This window comes from Ipomoea nil, unplaced genomic scaffold (assembly GCF_001879475.1).
Source record: "Ipomoea nil cultivar Tokyo-kokei standard unplaced genomic scaffold, Asagao_1.1 scaffold2610, whole genome shotgun sequence".
NCBI classification, from domain to species: Eukaryota; Viridiplantae; Streptophyta; class Magnoliopsida; order Solanales; family Convolvulaceae; genus Ipomoea; species Ipomoea nil.
This window is the reverse complement of record NW_017619038.1, coordinates 491,517-511,520: the sequence shown is the minus strand read 5'-3', so window position 1 is coordinate 511,520 and position 20,004 is coordinate 491,517. Positions and strand designations below refer to the sequence as shown.

Sequence of the window (20,004 nt, the reverse complement as noted above, 5' to 3'; positions counted from 1 at the left end):
CGCAGCCCCCCGATGACCGCCTCGTACTCCGCCATCGCTATTCGAAGTCTGTAAATTGTACCTCAAGGCGTTGTATAGGCCGAATCATTCCGGGGTGGTGATCATAACCCCGCCCCCATAGTGTTTGGAGCCGGCAGCATCGTCAGTGTGTATTTCCCACCCTTCCGCTGTTTCTGGGCCTTCGACCAACGAGCCCTCGATCGGGTAGGCGGAGCATTCTACTATGAAGTCAGCTAAGGCTTGAGCCTTGATGGATGGTCGCAGGGCGTATTCGATCTCGTACTGGGTGAGCTCCATCGCCCACTTGAGTAGTCGTCTGGATGAGGCCGGACTGCGCAGCACGCTGGCCAGGGGCAAGTCATTTAGAACCCGAACTGTATGAGCTTGAAACTAAGGTACCAACTTCCTAACCGTTGTGACCAGGGCGAAATCTACTTTCTCTAGAGGTGAATAATTGATCTCCACGCCATTCAGAGTCTGCCCAATGTAGTAGACTGGCAATTGAGCCTTTTCCTCTTCCTGCACTAGCACAGCTCCGACCGTCTTATGGAAGGCAGCTAGGTATAACAACAATGTTTCTCCCGCCTTGGGTTTCAACAGGAGGGGCGGAGCCAGGAGGTACTTCTTCAAGTCCTCGAAGGCTACCTGGTATTCTCCAGTCCACTGGAAGCCGTCCTGCCTCTTCATGACTTCAAAGAAAGGTAGGGCCCTATCGACGGACTTAGACAAGAATCGGCTGAGGGCAACCATCCGTCCTGTCAATCGCTGCATTTCTTTGAGACTGTTGGGTGGTTGCATATCCAGGATGGCCCGCACTTTCTCTGAATTCGGTTCGATTCCTCGCCGGGTGACCATGTGTCCTAGAAACTTTCCTCCGCGGACCTCAAATGCGCACTTGGGATTTAGCCTTAGGTTAAACTTCCTCATGATCTCAAAGCAGCCCATCAAGTCTTTCACGTGGTCCGTCTCTTCTTTGCTTTTGATAAGCATGTCATCCACGTAGGCGGCGATAGATCCACCCATTAGCCCTTTGAACAAACGGGCCACCATCCGAGTGTAGGTAGCTCCAGCATTTTTTAGAACGAAAGGCATTACCTTTTAACAATACACCCCGTCCGGGGTGATGAAGGCGGTATTTTCCTCGTCTGATTCGTGCATGAATATCTGATGATACCCGCGGAAGGCGTCCATGAAGCTTAGCAGGGCGCAACCAGCCGTATCGTCAACTAACTGGTTGATCCGGGGCAGAGGGAACAGATCCTTTGGGCACGCCTTGTTGAGGTCGGTGTAGTCGACGCACATTCTCCACGTCAGCGGCTTGGGAACTAACACCACGTTGGCCAGCCAGCCGAGGTATTTAACCTCCTAAATGTTCCCTGCGGCTAGCAGTGCATCCACTTCTTTCCTTACAAATTCCCTCCGGTCATTTGACAGATACCTCCTCTTCAGAGCCACGGGCTTGAAGTTGGGGTCTGTAAGACCCCGTGTTACGACCCCTAAGATCAATTAAATCATTTAATCAATTACCCAAAAGAAAGAATTAAATCACAATAATTAATTAGGAAGGCCCACCATAGTCCACGGGCCCTTATCCCTAAACCCAATCCTTAGTCCCAAAAGAAATAGAACTAGCAAGCCCATAATATTAGTTCCTAACTAAGACACCTAAATATATAAATAGGGGACTTAAGGGGCACCTAGAAACCCCCACCACAAGAATAACGCCCACCACCCCCAAAGAGCTCCAAGAATCCCCCTAGAAGAAATCAAGAAAGCAAGAAAGCTTAAAGAAAGACCCTTCATAGCCAAGGAATTAATTAAGGCTAAGAGGTAACCCATGTCTCAACAAAACCTATTTTTATAGCTATGATTTCCCCCGTAGGATTTCCCCATATTATTGTGTATTGATGATTTGCGACATTATTATTGATGATTGATGGGATAATTCCATGAGTGATCTTGATATTGGGAGATTCTTGATAATTATGATGTTCTTGATGATTATGTGGAGTTCTTGATGTTTATATGTCATTTTTGATAATTGTATGGCATTCCTGATGCTTATGTTTTATTTGCACCGGATCTTGTAATTAGAGGACGAATCGTATTCTTATGGGTATAAAAGTGATTAGAACCTTAGGTCGTATCGTATGATATCATTCTTGGCGTGTCGGGTGGGAAATCGCATGTTTAGGGTGTCGATTATGTTAGAAAAGCATGATAGGTTATGTGCCGTACGTTTCTCGTATTTGATCCGTTAATTGACTACGTGTTGATCGTTAATTGCGTTGTAAAGTGTCTAAGCATGGTTTCGGGTTCCACAATGGTTCCCGGGGCGTTTTTGTGATGAAAGAGTCAGTGGAGGGTAGGTGGGGGTAGGGGACCCGCCACCTACCCGCGGCCGAGACGGGCAGTCCCGGCAGCGGGCAGCCGGCGGGCGGGCAGCTGCCCGCCGGGCACCCGTTGCCCGGAACAGTGCACGCGGGCGGGCAGCCGGCGGGTGGACCCCCACCCACCGGCTACCCGCTGGAAAATACCCCAACCCGGGGTTTCGGCTTCCCCGTTTGATGTTTCCCCGACCCCTGTGGTGTCCCAACGGACTCCGTCTATCATGCCTATGTCTAGTTTGATATTTCGGGTACCGTTCGTAGGTTGTATGAGTCTTATATATTGCATGTTAGTTGAATTGGTATCCCGCTGACCTAGGTGAAAGGAGTATGAACCCTTTAGGGTTATTCTTAGTATGTGAAAGATCACGCATAGGTTTTGTTATATGTTTTCTCCCCCTTCCCAATGTGTTAATGTGGGTTGCATGTGCTTGCTACGTGTTATGTGTGCGTGTCACCACGAATTGGTTGAGATCAATCGGGCTATACAGGCAGTCGGGTGGGCTGAGAACCATACCGGCTGTTAACCAGGCTGGTAGAGACTGGTCAGGTATATAAATATTATATAGGACTAAGTTCCACTATACGGGTAGTCGGATGGGCTGAGAACCATACCGGCTGTTAACCAGGCTGGTAAACACCGGTCAGGTATATAAATATTATATAGGACAAAGGTCCACTATACGGGCAGTCGGATGGGCTGAGAACCATACCGGCTGTTAACCAGGCTGGTAGAGACCGGTCAGGTATATAAATATTATATAGAACTGCGGTTCATTAGTCGGTTGCGATCGGCTCCTCCGTAAGGTGAGACGGGGCAGGGTGCTGCGGGGCCGTGTCAGAGCTATATGCGCTGACCCTCATGTATGGGCATGCGATTGGTCCTGTGGCGCCAACAAAGTGTGCTATGTGATGAGATATGGATGAGTGTGTTTATGATTATATTGGGGGATGTGACTATGGGATCTATGCTGGGGATTGTTTACATTGGGTTATGATTATTAATTGTGCTCAGCTCTATCTGTCTTGCCGTGGAGGATTGTATACGCCTGTTATAACTGTTGCTTGTGTCTAGCCTTATCTGTCGAGTCATTCCCGGTTTTAAAAGCTAGAGTCTCATAGGATATATCTTCATGCTTTAAAATGGTTTTCGTATATCCATATATATCTCTATATGTATTGTATTTCAACGCGTTGGAGTGGGTTACCAGCATCTCTCGCTGAACAGATATATTTGGCTTTCAGGCACAGACGAGTAGTTCACTAGAGCACGCTAGAAGCTTGGACATAGCTTAGATAGTTTTTCCCTTTCGGCATGCGTGCCATGATTTAGTACTGATACTATTTGAGGATATTAGTCAGTTAGCCTGTGCACCTGAGTTCTCTAGCTTAAGTGTGGCATAGCACCCCATACTCCTGTACTATGTTTTGGGATTCAACGAGATTTCACCTTTATTTTATAAGTTTTAAATATCCTGAAAATCTTAGGTGTTACAGGGTCGACCGCCAACCTGTGAGTTATGATTGGTCGATTGACTCCCGGCATGTCCTCAGGCTCCCATGCGAATAGTTCCTTATATTCCTTTAAGATTGTCGTGACCGCCTGCTTCACAGAGGTAGGCAGGCCAATCCCAATCCGGACCACTCTGTTGGGATACTCAGCCTCCAAGATGATTTTCTCCAGCTCGACTGCCGGTGTCACACGCTCAGCTGGTTGGCCAGACACTTGGTGGTTAATAGTGTTCACTCGATCACAACTCTGACCAACCTTTGGCAGGCCTGTAGGTAGCAAGTACGAGCCATCTTCTTATCACACCGCACCACTCCGACGCTAGTCGGTGTGCGAAACTTCATACACAGATGCTCGATGGAGATCAAGGCTCCCAGATCCTCTCTCCCAGGTCGATCGAGGATAAAGTTGTATACGCACTCCTAAGCAACGACGACGAAATCCATTTCCAATCTTCTCACCTGAGGCCAAGTGCCCAGCACGACGGTCAAAGAGATGCATCCTTCAGCCTCGACCGCGTCACTGGTCAACCCGGCCAAAGGGGTCCTGACTGGTCGCATCTGCTCCCGGGCCAAGCCCAACTTCTGAAAGGCTTCCCAGTACAATACGTTGACGCTGCTACCCGTGTCCACCAGCACCCGCCGGGTGACCGTTCCCTGAATGTCCATTGTGATAACCAGGGCGTTCCGATGTGGCGTGAGGCCTCTGGGTAAGTCGTCGTCCGTAAATACAATCGTCTCTCTGCACATCTACTTACGGTCTGGCTCCTGGAATACTATTGCACCCACGTAAAGTTGTCAGGCGCGTGCCTTCCGGGCTCTCACAGAGTCACCACCTTCGAGACCGCCGACTATCATGTTAATCACCGGCTTGTGCTCCCGATTCCGATCTCCGTCCTCCTCTCGCATGGGCTGCTTACCCTTGTCGTCGGTTTTCACGCCGCTTTGCTCAGTCACCCCTTGCTGCCCAGCCGAGCCTGGCCTACGCAACTGGTTAAAGGGTAATGGCATGCCACTCTTAATGACCGCCTCAATTTCTTCCTTTAATCCCTCGCAATCCTCCGTAGAACGATTGCTTGTGCGGTGGTACCGGCAATAAGGTGGGGGGCTTGCTTCGACCACTTGGGCAAATAGGGGGAGGCGGAGGCAACCGGGCACGAACCTCGTGGACAGGCTGTGCCATCGGCCGAGGGGCAGGAGCTCTTAGTCGATCCATGATTCGACGAGCTCTCACACGAGTAACGCCTTCCTCCGCCGCTCGTCCCTCGTGAGGGTTATCTGCCCGGGGTCTTTTAGAAGAAACTTCTTGTCTGCGCCTGGATAGCCTCTGCGTATGTTTTGGGATTCTCGTCCCGCAACCAGCTATAGTGCCCATTCACTTTTAAGGATTCGATGAAGAACATCATAGCTGTCTGATTGTTAAGGCCATCCACCGCCTACGCTTCTTTTTGCCAACGTGCAATATACTTGCGTAGGCACTCCCCTTCGTCTTGGTATATCCTGGAAAAATCCAAGACAGATCTCTTACGCTTCAGACTTCCAGCGTAGTGTATTAGGAACTGGGTGGCTAACTACTCGAAAGTGTTGATGGATCCCGCGGGGAGCCTGATGAACCACCTCTGAGCTGGTCCGGTTAGTGTCGGGAAGAATGCCCGACAAATCATTGGAGCATCGGCCTCGATTACCTACATCTTGGCCTGGAAACTGATGACATGGTCGCGCGAATCCCCTGTGCCATCGTAAGTGGGATGATCGGGCAGCTTGAATCCGCACGGCGCCCAATAAGCTTGCACTTGTGCCGAGAAGGGTGAGGCAGTCAAGAGGCTATCTGCAACCAACTGATCTCTTCCTTCGATTATCTGCCGCAGCTGCTGCACGGCAGCGAATAGGCCGGCCATTTCTGGGTTATTCTGGCTGGATTGCACGGATGACTCTCTCATGCTTTCTGCAGCTTCTTGCCTTTGTCGGCGGCTGCTCATCGGTTGACCGGGCAGGCGGTTGCTGTTCGCCCCATCCACCGAAGCGCTCCATGACTGACTGCGCCGGGGCTACGGGTCCGAGCCTAGAATGCGCTGAGCGATTAGCCCCCCGATCAGACGGCGGGTTGATCCCCGAGTGTTCCGAATGCCTGGATACTCCTCGCTGTGCCTCCGCAGGAACCAATCACGCGGGCCTCCAGATCTCGCCCGGGAGCTCCGGTCCTTGCCCTCGCACGTATGCTTCAAAGGCTTGAGCCAACAACTCCGCAAAGTTGGCTTGGGCCTGAGCGATAGGTGCTGGCGGATTCCCCCTCGATGGCTAAGGTATGGGTCGGCGCGACAGTACGCACAATACGAGCAGCCGATTGCCTCCCAGAGGCGTGGCGATTTAGCTGCTCTGGCGGGTTCGCGATAACTGTCACATGCCCCTTAGCCAGCTGGGTAGCAGCGTTGGGACCGGTTTTGCGATTGCTGCGTTTCATACGTGCCATCAGTAAAGCTTAGGAACGGGACCTTTAGTTTCGATCCCAACAGACGGCGCCAATGTTGGTTTTCACAGCCTCGATGGCTGCCCGGCAGGTCAACACTACCGGATATTTGTTATTTTTTGGAGGTGATGAAAACAAGGATCAAGATCTCAATGAGATAGAGAATAATGTAATCTTATTTTTCTAGATTTTTTGCCCTCCAAAAATGCCGATCCCTTACATGATGATCCCAGGGGTATATTTATACATAGATGTGAGGTTTATACATGGTAAGTAGGGCTGGCGTTTCAGCCGAGTCAAAGAAGTAGGGTTGATGTAAGGGCTGATGCAACCGCTTGGCGCTAACTAACTTCCTTTATCGTCTAAATTAACTCAGGAAACTGCCTAATGAGCAAAGATTGCTTCCACAGGATCCATTCATACGCGTCTCTAGGTGTGCACCAGGCCAGGAATGGTCTCGACTGCGCGGGGGCGCCTTCCTGGGTGCTTGCCCCTAGAAATGGCACCCTATCCGCAAAGCCTGGTCGCCCGATTGGGTCCCGGAAAGGCACGCGGTCGGGGATGCACCGCCCGTGTAGCCTGGTCGCCCAACCGAACCCTGTGGGGGTGATTAGCCAGGGACACGCCGACCACCATAATTGGTTGCCCGATTGCATCACTTTTGAGAGTCCGCCCGGGGACGCGCCGACTGGCGGGCTGGCTGCTAAGAGGTGAGTCGCTGCCACTTTGGGGCGTCCTGTACCGTGTCCGGGAGGTCTTCGAGGATCTTCCTCCCATCAAGTGACGCATCGCCTGTAGATCTGGCTGCCTCGTCTGGCCTCGCGTCCAGGCGGCTGATTTGGGGTATCTATCAGAAATGTTTCATTTCCATTTTTAATTTACCTTTACTATTTTTTAAAATACATTTACTATTGATGATGTAGAATATTATTATTGAAATATTTTATTTTCAATTTTAATTTTTCTTTATTTGATGATGTAGAAAATTATTATTGAAATATTTTTGTTCCATTGTCTGAAATTGTAAAAGATTTATGAAATAATTGTTATTTGATTTATTCTACTGTGTAATATTATTGTGAAAAATTACAATGCAATAATATAACCATTTTCTTTTCCATTTTAGTAAATTATGGATCATTGTTTATTTTTATTTTCAGTCAATTATTAATATTCATTTCCTTTTCCAATTAACCTAATTTCCATTCATTTTTCCATTTTTAATTTTCAGTCAATTATTAATATTCATTTCATTTTCCAATTTACATCATTCTCGTTCCATTTTTAATTGATGATGCATAATATTATTGTGACATATTTTATTCTTTTTTTAGTTTACGTTCCTTTTTTAATTTACCTTTACTATTTACTATTGTTTGGGCAGGAAATCAAGTAAATAGGATTTTGTTTGTAATTATAGTATAGATTATTTATTTATGTATTTATTATTATTATTATTATTATTATTATTATTATTATTATTATTATTATTATTGTTGTTGTTGTTGTTGTTGTTGTTGTTGTTGTTGTTAAGTTACTTCCGTTTCCTTTTTCATTTTTCATTTTCTATTGTTTGGGAAGAAGTGTTTGGGCAATAATGAAAGAAAGAATTTGTTTTTAATAATAAGTATAGATAGATTATTAGCTTAGTTATCATAATAATTATTAGTCAATTATAATAAAGTTGCGTTTGGAAACCCAAAAAATAATTCCATAAATCATTTTCTAGGAGTTTAGTGTTTGGCTTGAGAGGGGAAGTTTCTGGAAAATGACTTTCCATTTTTTTTTGTAGGAAGTCATTTTTCGTTTGCAGTAGAGGAGCAGCTAGTTACTCACTGCCGCCCACCACCATTGAATACAGCCCAAACTTATGTTGCAAGGAAATTAAAATAAAAATTGTTATATTATAAACAAAATAATAAAAATATTTTTTTTTATATATAACAATTAAATGTTTAAGTATACAATTTTACTCATTTTCCTATTCATTTTATGGAAAATGAACCAAATACACAAAGACGTTTTCTGAAAATTGACTCAAATACACACAAAGACAAATATACAAATACACAAAGACATTTTCTGAAAAATGAATCAAATACACAAAGACAATTTTCTAATGTACAGCCAAACATTGAAAAGAAAAATATTTTTTGGAAAAAAAAACTCATTTTCCTACTTTCCGAACGAACTTTAATATCTGTACAATTAATTTGTTAATTTCGATAATAATTATTGGAAAATGACCATGTTTGATTATTGACAAATTTCCCAAAATTTTAACAAATCCACCATTTTAACATTTTGTCTTTAATCAAAACACCAAAAATACTATTTGATAACTCATCAATTTGCTCTGAACTACTAAAAACTAAAACCGCATATACATTTTGGGGAAAAATTAAGATTAATCTTTCCCAAAATCCCCTAATAAATAAAAATTTTAAAAAAACTAAAATTAGAAGCCATTACGGCTTCTTAAAATTGATAAAAAAAAAAATGATCCTCCATTGAATACAACCAAAACTTATGTTGCATGGAATTTAAAATAAAAGTTGTTATATTCTAAACAAAACAATAAAAATAATTTTTGAATATATAACAATTAAAGTGTTTAAGTATACAATTCTACTCATTTTCATGTTCATTTTCTGAAAAATGAACCAAATACACAAAGACATTTTCTAAAAAATAAATCAAATACACAAAGACAATTTTAAGTTGTGCAGCCAAACATTGAAAAGAAAAATGTTTTTGAAAAAATAACTCATTTTTCAGAAATCATTTTCCTACTTTCCAAACGAACTTTAATACATATACAATTAATTTGTTAATTGTCATATTAATTATTAGATAATGACCATGTTTGATTATTAACAAATTCGCCAAAATTTTAACAAATATGCCATTTTAACATTTTGTTTTTAATCAAAATACCAAAAATATTATTTAATAACTCCGTAATTTTTTCTAAACTGCTAAAAACAAAAACAACACATACCATAATTTAATATATGCAAATTTAAAATTCTATGAGTTCACCTAAATTTTTAAATTCAAATTAAATATTAGGTTTAAGTTCAGATAAACTGAATAACACCTATCCTGGCCTAACAAAAATTATCACTTTGCTTGATTGTTTGCATATCCAGCTTATTGTTTTTCTTTCTTTTTTTGTTAAATTATAACCATCTATATATAAAAAAAAACTAGCTTAGTATTGTCCCGTGCATCGCACGACTAAATATTAAAGATTTGTTTGCAATGTTATAATAGATAAAAATAAGTGTTTTTATTTATTAGTTGCGAACTATAATATGGTATTTGAAGTCCAAACAAAGAAAAATTCAATCACGTACAATTTAATGTTTGAGAATAATAAATTAACATTATATTATATATTATGTACATGACAAAATATTATACATTATTAAACACTTCATGATAAATCATCATACCGTTTCATAAATATTGTCTTCATTTAGATTTAAAATAATTTTGATTTGTAATATAAGGTTGCAAAGATTATATTGGTAGGATTTGAATTCATATTATTGCAGGTTAGTCTATCAATGTATTTTGCTTGGGAAATGAGTAGGTAGGACATTTACTTAGCCGGCTATTACTTGCATTGGGGTAATACAAAGTAATGAAAAGTAATTGCAAAAATAAAAAAGTATTTCAGCTAAGCTGCTTCATTTGTATTATTATAATTGTTAGGAGTCTAGTAGTATCATTGTATGAGGACTCTATTATTGTTGATATATTCTCTATACGGTATTCCTGGTTAATCATAATACACAGACTATTCAGTCTCTTCCTTCTACTAACAGTTCTGTTGCGGCTTCATCTTTTGGACGGACTGTTTCTGAGGCTGCCATGTCGGTACCGATGCCTACCACTGCCTCTTTATCGTCGGCACATCATTTTGTGTCGATCAAGCTTTCCACCCGCAATTACTTGTTATGGAGAACCCAGCTCATCCCGTTTTTACGTGGCTAGGGCTTGTTGGGTTTTGTTGATGGTACCTTCGTGTGTCCTCCTGCCATTCCGCCTCCACCGCCAACTGCTATAGCTGCTCCCGACAGTGGCGATGTCGTGCCGCTCTCTCGCAATGCCTGGTTGCGTCAAGATCAGGTGATTTTGTATTTGTTGATTTCTTCCCTCTCGGAAGAAGTCATGCATTTGGCGGTGGGATGTGCTTCATCGCGGCAGCTCTAGAATGCAGTCGAGCAGTCGCTGGGCTCCTCCACAAGAGCTCGGGCTCTTAATCTTCTCGGCCAACTCCAGGGGTTGAGGCAAGGTGATAGCTCCGTCTCTGACTATCTCGGACGAGCGCGAATGTTGATTGAAGATCTTTATGTGTTCCGTGGTCTTCGTACCGAGTATCGCCCCTTGGTTGCTGGTCTCACGCGTGGTGCTCCGGTGTCGCTGTCGGAATTATCAGATTTCCTTATGTCTCAGGATTTCATCGGAGCTGATGATCATGGTGGTGCGATGGTGGCTATGGCTGCTCAGCGAGGCGGCCGTTCTGGTGGTCAGCAGCAGCCTTCTGCCCGAGGTGGTCGAGGACGGCGAGGACGTGGCCGGGGCTGTGGCAGATCCGGCGTCCGCTGTCAGATATGTAATGCCGTTGGACACACGACTTTGTCTTGTTATCGGCGATTCACGGCTGCACCGGGTCTGCAGGTGAATGTTGCTTACTCCGCTGATGATGTGAGTTCTGTTGCACCGCACCATTGGTTTCCCGACACCGGCGCGTCCAATCATGCCACCCCCGATCCGTCAGTGACGTCTTCTGCGTCCGAATACACTGGGTCGGACACGCTCCGTGTGGGTAACGGTTCAGGTATGCCTATAGTTAGCATTGGTTCGGCTTCGGTAGCTACTCCTAGTCGTACGTTTAATATGTCTGATGTATTATTCGTTCCTGGTCTGTCTGCGTCTCTGCTGTCTGTTCAGAAATTTGCTCGCGATAATAATGTCTACTTTTAATTTTATTCTGATTGTTTTTTTGTGAAGGATCGTTCCACCAAGCCGGTTCTGTTTAAAGGTCGTGCTTCGGGTGGTCTTTATTCGTGGCCGGTTTCTCTTTGTCGTCCTGCTGCGTTTCAGGCTACTCGGGTTTCTCCCTCGCTTTGGCATAATAGGCTGGGTCATCCGCATCTTCGTGTTATGTGTCAAATACTTAATACATGTTCTGGTAGTTCGTCTAGTATTAGTCATTTGTTGTCGTTATGTTCTGCATCTCAACTCGGGAAATCCTCCCGTTTTCCCCTTTCCCGTGTTGCGTCGTCTACTTCGCATATTTTAGAACTGCTGTATACGGATATTTGGGGCCCTGCGCCCGTTCTTTCTACAAATGGTTACAAGTATTTTGTTATATTTATGGACGCTTTTTCGCGTTATATTTGGTTTTATCCTATGCGTGCAAAAACCGATCTTTATGCAATTTTTGAGCAGTTTTGTTGTGTAGTTGAGCGATCGTTTAATCGCAAAATTGTTTCAATTCAGTCTGACTTGGGGGGGGGGGGGGGGGAGTACAAAAAATTACATAATCGGTTGTCTGTCCTTGGTATTAATCATAGGCAGTCGTGTGCGTATACCCACGAACAAAATGGTCGGGTAGAACGCCGTCATCGTCATATTGTTGAAACGAGGTTGGCCCTACTGGCTCAAGCCTCAGTCCCTGTCCGTTTTTGGGATTACGCGTTTGAAACCGCGGTGTATCTCATAAATCGAATGCCGACTCGTATGCTTCAAAATGATAGCCCACATTTTTGTGTTCATCGTTCTCCTCCTTCGTACTTGTTTTTGCGTGTCTTCTGGTGCCTATGCTACCCCCTTCTGCGTCCATACAACAAAAATAAGTTACAGTTTCGTTCTGCTCGCTGTGTATTTCTTGGCTATCCTGTGTCCTATCGTGGCTACCGTTGCTTGGACTTGAATACTAACAAGGTATTTATCTGACGTCATGTACGATTTGATGAAACCGTTTTTCCCTTTTCAGCTGTTGTATCTCTGCAGGGTCCTGGTTTGATGACGGCAGAGCCGTGGGGTGTGGCTCTTGTTCAAGTTTCGGCTCCTTCTTTGCCTACTGCCGTTTCGTGTCCGTCAGACTCGTCTAGCTCCCGGATAGTTACTGATCCTGTTGCTCATGTTGGTGTTGAGGTTCAGTCCAGGCCGGTGGGCCGTGGGCGTCGTGTTCGGCGTCCCGCGGTTCGTACTCGTGTGATGTCTCTTCGGAGTAAGTCTGTTGGATCGTTGTTGGCTTTGACTTTGCAGGTTGGTGCTTCGGAGCCTACATGCTTCACTCAGGCTGTGCAGTATCCTGAGTGGCGCGATGCTATGGATCTTGAGTTTAGTGCCTTGCTCCAGAATCATACCTGGCGGTTGGTTCCGTTTCGCCCTGGGATGAATGTGGTTGGTTGCAAATGGGTGTTTCGTACGAAACGCAAGGCTGATGGATCAATAGAGCGTCACAAGGCCCGTCTTGTGGCTAAGGGTTTTAATCAGGTCGCCGGGGAAGATATTTTTGAGACGTTCAGTCCGGCGGTCAAGCCGACTACGGTTCGATTGCTTCTTTCTTTGGCCGTTTCTCGTGGTTGGGCGGTGCGTCAGCTGGACGTTCATAATGCCTTTCTTAATGGCACTTTAGCTGAGACCGTGTATATGCGTCAGCCACCGGGGTATGAGGACAAAACTGCGCCGGATCATGTGTGCCCTATTACAGCGGTCTCTTTATGGGCTTAAGCAGGCCCCGCGTGCTTGGTTTGATCGGTTGCATCTATTCTTGATTTCTGTTGGTTTTGTTCCGTCTAAAACGGATGTCTCATTATTTATTTATGTGCGTGGTTTTGTTACTCTGTATTTGCTAGTGTATGTTGACGCTATCCTTGTTATGGGGTCCGACTTGGCTAGTGTGGATGGTCTGGTGGCGAAGATGGGTTATGAGTTCAAGATCCGTGATATGGGTGCTCCGTCCTTCTTTCTTGGTATTGAGACGATACCGGTTAAGGATGGATTGCTTCTTTCTCAACAACGCTACATGACGGACATTCTGAAGCGTGCTGGTATGGTTGAATGTAAGCCGTTGGTTACTCCTGTATCTCTGACTCGTGTTGGTACTGATCCGCCGGTTCCGTATGCTGATCCGACTCAATACCGCAGTCTAGCTGGGGCTCTGCAGTATCTTACAGTGATTCGGCCCGACTTGTCCTATGCGGTGAACAGACTCTGTCAGCACATGCATGCGCCTACAACGGAGCACTGGGGCATGCTGAAGCGTGTTTTGCGCTATGTTAAAGGTACCCTTAATCTTGGTCTTCGTCTTTGTCGCTCTTCTTCGACTGATATTCTTGCTTTCTCGGATTTCGGCTGGGCTGGTTACCCGGATGACCGCAAGTCCACTGGTGGTTTTGCAATTTTTTATTGTCAGAATTTGGTTTCCTGGGTCTTTCGGAAGCAACGTACGACGGCCCGGTCCTCTACGGAAGCTAAATATAAGGCTTTGGCTGATGTATCTGCTGAGCTAACTTGGCTGGTCTCGCTGCTTACTGAGCTCGGTTTCTCGCCTGCTTCTCCGCCCAAGCTGTGGTGTGATAACTTGGGTGCCACGTATTTGTGTGCAAATCCGGTGTTTCATGCTCGGACTAAGCACGTTGAGATCGATTACCATTTTGTTCGGAACAAAGTGGCGAAGAAAGAGCTGCAGGTTCACTTCATTTCTACGAAGGATCAATTGGCTGATATTTTTAGCAAGGGCTTATCTGGGCCTCGGTTTACTTTTCTTCGTGGCAAGATCAATGTTGCTGCTCCTCAACCTTGTGCTTGAGGGGGAGTGTTAGGAGTCTAGTAGTATCATTGTATTAGGACTCTATTATTGTTGATATATTCTCTGCACGGTATTCCTGGTTAATCATAATACACAGACTATTCATCCTCATCATAATTGTTTGAATTTGAAAAAACGAATTCATATATCTAACATATTGAAATAAAATTTATAAATAAAAGAAAGAATATGAAATTAAGATATTTATTAAAAAGAAGAATAAAAATTATAAATTATTGAAAATTTCATGATAAATAATATTAATAGTTGAAGTACTAACATTATATAAATTCACTACATACCAATATTTTTAATCCTTTGGAATTGCTAATCCAAAATGCAGCCACGAACAACGGACCATACACCAATTTCTTCAATAATAGCCCAACATGTGATAGAGTTTGTCTCTGACTTTTATAAATAGTCATTGCATATGACAGTATAAGCGAGAATTACTTCCTTTAAAATTTGAATAGTTGTCTTCGATTAGAATGTGTCATTTTCATGAGAGGAACCAATAGGGTAATTCCTACATTGCTATCCGAAAGTATTTTCCCTTATGGCCTTTCACAACGACCAAAACTCTAAATTGGAAGTTGGAACATACATTTTTTAGTCAAAGTACAGTTAAGAATGTATCTTTCTTCCATTAAAAAAAATCACTATTGAAATAAATATAGACGTTGGACTCAGTAACGTTGTAACTGACGTTGTGACACAATTAATTAATAACGCAGTTTGGGCAAACAACCCTAATCTGCGAGGCACTTCTCAAATTGAGAATTTCCCTAAATCCACTAAAAGCTTAATATTCAAAGTACACGTGGTTTAAGGAACGGGGATTAAACAATATGATTTCCTATCAAACTATTGTGACCTAAACACTTGTACTACTTTTCAAGGGGATTTGGGTATCTATTCTCAATGACTCTCGTGCTCACAATTAGATGTTGAAAACTTATCTTGAAGAGTTGTGGAGCAGCTTCTTTTATAGGCCAAGAGATGAAGTACAGACAATGAATAGGATTGTTATTCCTATTTAGATTAGGAATATAATTCCTAAGACTTGTCTGACTTAGTATTCCCTATTTGTCTAGAATTTGACAATTTGTCTTATCTCAACATTCTCCCCCTTTGTCAAATTTTAGCAAAAACCTTGATCCATTTTGATTCTTAACCAGAGTTGACACGTGGAGATGTCTCCCCCTTGATTTGTGGATCTCCCACTTAATTTGTGGGATCTTTCTTGATCATTGTATTGTTAACTTTAGATAGTATTTTGTTAGTAAATGTAGGAGGTCATTTCAGTGCATATGTCTGGTCCTTCAAAAATATTTGTCTGTTGATTCTTCTAGTTGAGTCTGCCAGTAGTAGCAGAACTACAGAAAAAATATGTCATCAGGAGGTCTTGTCTGCTGTCTGCCTTGTACTTGGTACATAACAATAGGGACACACAAAAAAAAGTCTGAGCATAAAAGGATATGTCCTGTTTGCAACAAAATTCCTGCTGCTTGCAACAAAATTCCTGCTGTTGTATTGTTAACTTTAGATAGTATTTTGTTAGTAAATGTAGGAGGTCATTTCAGTGCATATGTCTGGTCCTTCAAAAATATTTGTCTGTTGATTCTTCTAGTTGAGTCTACCAGTAGTAGCAGAACTACACAAAAAATATGTCATAAGGAGGTCTTGTCTGCTGTCTACCTTGTACTTGGTACATAACAATCGGGACACACAAAAAAAAAGTCTGAGCATAAAAAGATATGTCCTGTTTGCAACAAAATTCCTGTTGCAACAAAATTCCTGCTGTTTGCAACAAAATTCCTGTTGTCTGCCTGTTGTTTCTCCCCCTTTTTTGCTAAAAACGGTTATCCCCTAACTTCTGAGTCTGATGTTGAAACAGGTGTTTCAACACTCTTTTCTTGAGAATGCTCCTGGATATCTTCTTCTGTTCCTTGATTTTGCTCTTGATCTTCTTCATTTTCTGCTTCTTGGGAATGTTCCTTTCTCTTGATCTTCTTCATTTTCTGCTTTTAGGATTGCCAGCCATTCTATTATTTCTGCTTTTTCCTCTTTGATGTTCAGGTGTTTTCTTAGAAGTTATTTTTCTAAGGCTTCCAATACTGTCAGTCTGCCTTCAAAGTAATTAATTAGTGTCTTTGAATCAAGTGGATTGTTCTTTGGAGCAGAGGACTTTAGATCATTTTGGTGGTTTCCCTTTCTTAGTTTGACTGTTGTGTTGATGTTCTTGACAGTGGTCTTTGGTCCTTGAGTTTTGAGGCCTTGTTTTGTCAAGATGGCAAAGATGAGGTTTGGAAAGATCAGGGAGGTATAAGATTTGGTGTCTTCTGCTAAATCTGTGACTTGTGTATGAATAATGGCACCCGTGTTGATTTTTACCCCTTATCATATCTTGTACAACAGCCCTGCTAAGGACCATTTCACTGTGGATTCATGTAGTGAGGCATATTTGCTTGTTAGAGAAGCTGCTTTGATTTTGTTCTTTTCAAAGCTGACATTTCCTGCTATAAGTTCCTTGGCAACTTGTTCACTGTTTATTTCCATCTCATGTTCAGTCTCAGGTGTTCCTAGGTAGTTGTTGATTGTTTCTGGTGTAAACTCATAGAATTTTCCTCTCAAATATACTTTCCCATACATAGGACTGCTGGGTGTTGTGGTGGTTTTGGTTAGGTTACAATAGAATTCCTGGATGACTTCTTCATCATAAGGTTCTATGTTGGTGACTGTTCCTAGGAGTTGATTTGAGATTAGAACTTCTTGAATCTGCTTTGAGTTGTCTAGTTTGTCTGTGACAAGTAATTTTTGGTTTATGATCTTTTTCTCCACAATTCTTTTCCATAGCTTTCCAGACTCCTTGTTTAAAAAGGTTGCACTGTGTAGTTTAGGTAGGTTTGACATGTCATCACTACTAAACACTTTTTGTTTCCCATTTTCTTTGGTAGATGCCTTGGTAGATTGTGATTGATTTCTCTTCATATTAGCTTCTAGGTTGGTTCTCTTTTGGGCTCGGGTTCTTATTCTTTCACAGCCAGAGGACTCTATTTCTTCATTTGGTAACTAATTTTGTTCATCCTCTGTATTTTCTTTTCTTGTTTTCTTGGATTTTGCAGGTTTTGGTGGAATGTTTGGTGGTCTTTGAGGAGGTCCTGCACGTACTGGAAAATCACTTGGCCTTTGGGCCCTTGGATCTGCTCCTTCATACGGGTCAATCTTCTTCCTCTTTCAAGGGTTTTTGTTGACCCGAGGGATTGGATTGGGGGTTTTATCAATTATGATTTGTTCGTCATTTTTAGGGCTTGAGGGACGATTTACTTCGTGATTTTGAGGATCTTCATGCCCCTCAATTTCCGATTCCCTCGGATTGTCCTCTTCTTCAAAGCTAACGTAGGAGGTCATATCTGGTTCCTAGCCACGATTTATGGCAAACCGGAGTCGTACCACTAAATCGTTTGGATCAACGATCCTATTGTCTCCAAAATCAGCAGCAATGGGCATGGGCATGGGAGGTTCCTCATGGTCAATCAGAGGGAGATTCGAGTTACCTGGTGGGTTGATGCTCTGTTCTTGAGCTTCGCTGAACGGTACTCTGGCTATTGGAACAGGATTCATCGCAATGTTGGTGGAACTTTCTTCTTCGACACATACTGGGTTCGAAGACTCTCCGGTGCCGGTGTATTTCGAGGTGCTATTGGTTGTTCCTCTTCGAGGTAACTTTCCCATTCTTTGATTCCTGGTTCTCACCATGATTAATTTTATGTGAAGGGTGAGGATGAGTGAAGGTTTCTCGGGTGGATGACGAGTGAGGTCGGGTAAGAGTGATAGCCCTGTTTTTGAAATGGAGCTTTTACTTGAGATGTGGATCCGGGTTTGGGCTTTTGTGATGGGGCGGTGGATTGTAACAAACATGGGCCGGTTTTGATTGATGGCTTTATTTTGTAGATTTGGCCCATGTGCTTCTCTTTTATTTGGTGCGAATTATAGGATACACAGGCCTATTTCGGCCCTTAACTTTGTGTATCTGTTTCCATCAAGTGCTTTGGTTAAAATATCTGCTTCTTGATTTTCGGTACTTATGTGGGTAAGACTGATGATTTCATCTTCTACTAATTCCCTTATGAAGTGATGCCTAATGTCAATGTGTTTTGTTCTTGAGTGTTGAACTGGATTTTTTGAAATGTCTATTGCGCTTTTATTGTCACAATGGATTATCATGGTTGATTGTTGTATTCCATAACCCTCTAGCATTTGTTTCATCCAAAGTAATATTGTGCAACAGCTTCCTGCTGCAATATATTCAGCCTCTACTGTTGATAGGGATATAGAACTTTGTTTCTTGCTGATCCATGATACTAGGTTGGTACCTAGAAAAAAACATCCTCCTGACGTGCTTTTTCTGTCATCTATGTTACCTGCCCAATCAGCATCACAATAGGCTGAGAGGTGATGATTGGTGTCAAAAGAATACCATATCCCTAGGTCGGATGTCCCTTTCACGTATTTAATAATTCTTTTGACTGCTTTTAAATGTTGCTCAGTTGGATTGGCTTGGTATCTTGCACAAATTCCTACTGCAAAACTTAAATCTGGTATACTAGCGGTTAAATATAGCAAACCTCCTATCATGCTTCGATATAGGGTTTGTTCAACAGGTTTTCCTTTTGAATCTCTTGATATCCTTTCTGTTGTTGGAACAGGTGTTCTGACAATTTTGCTTTCTTCTAGACCAAATCTTTTGACTAGGTTCTTGGCGTATTTGCTTTGTGATATAAATATTCCACTTTCTTGTTGTCTGATTTGTAGACCAAGGAAGTAATTTAATTCTCCTATCATGCTCATTTCAAATTCTCCTTCCATGTTAGTAATGAACTGGTCTTTGTAGAACTCGAGTGTTGATCCAAAAACTATGTCATCAACATATATTTGAGCGATGACAATGTTTTGCCCGTAGTGTTTGACAAACAAGGTTTTATCTACACTTCCTCTCTTGTAACCCTTTTTGGTTAGGAATTCAGTGAGCTGTTCATACCAGGCACGTGGTGTTTGTTTTAGGCCGTATAGGGCTTTATTGAGCTTGAACACATTTTGTGAAAAGTGTGGGTCCCCAAATCCTTTTGGTTGAGCAACATAGACTTCTTCCTTTAAGTTTCTGTTTAGAAAGGCTGTTTTTACGTCCATTTGGTATAGCTTTATTTTGAGTATGTAGGCTATTGCTATGAGAAGTCGGATTAACTTTATTCTAGCTACTGGAGCGAATGTTTCCTCAAAATCTGTTCCTTCAACATGAGTGTATCCTTGTGCTACTAGTTGAGCTTTGTTTCGTATAATGTTTCCTTGTTCAACTGTTTTATTCTTGTAGATCCATTTTGTCCCTATAATATTAGCATTTTCTGGTTTAGGGACTAACTCTCAGACACTGTGTCTTTCAAATTGCTGTAATTCCTCTTGCATGGCTTCTACCCAAAATTCATCTTTTAAGGCTTCCGTGATGTTTTTGGGTTCAGTTTTTGAGGTGTAGCAGTAGTCATAGTCTCCTTCTTCCATTTTACGATAGTCTCGTTTCTTTCCTCTAGTTTTGATTCCTTCATTTAGTTGTCCTATAATGTTCTCTACTGGATGATTTTTCTGTACTCTTGTCTCATCAGGATTGAGAGTTTCATCGATTTCCTCAAGCTCTTCAGTTTCTTATTTTTCTGTTGATTCTGTTTTAGATTTCTGATTTTGTGGTGTTGAAACTGTTGTTTCAACAACAGTTATTTCTTCATCACTGGTGGGAAGATCTTCTGATGTTG

The 20,004-nt window shown here is 42.7% G+C and overlaps 1 protein-coding gene and 1 long non-coding RNA gene across 2 annotated transcripts; one reads left to right on the top strand and one right to left on the bottom strand.

Annotated features, from left to right (window-relative positions):
- Positions 1–522: 522 nt before the first annotated feature.
- LOC109154189 lies at positions 523–9,681 on the bottom strand. Its single transcript, XR_002049662.1, has 3 exons — positions 9,602–9,681; positions 8,556–8,563; positions 523–533 (listed from the first exon to the last, which is right to left on the bottom strand). It is a non-coding gene; the product is annotated as an uncharacterized LOC109154189 (long non-coding RNA).
- Positions 9,682–13,264: 3,583 nt separating this feature from the next.
- LOC109154145 (uncharacterized mitochondrial protein AtMg00810-like) lies at positions 13,265–14,197 on the top strand. The gene has a single exon (XM_019302010.1). The coding sequence runs from the start codon at positions 13,265–13,267 to the stop codon at positions 14,195–14,197; it is 933 nt and encodes a 310-aa protein (XP_019157555.1).
- Positions 14,198–20,004: the final 5,807 nt, after the last annotated feature.

Bases quoted from the DNA above. Each gene is read 5' to 3' on its own strand.
- LOC109154145 (XM_019302010.1), top strand. From the start codon at position 13,265: ATGGGGTCCGACTTGGCTAGTGTGGATGGTCTGGTGGCGAAGATGGGT.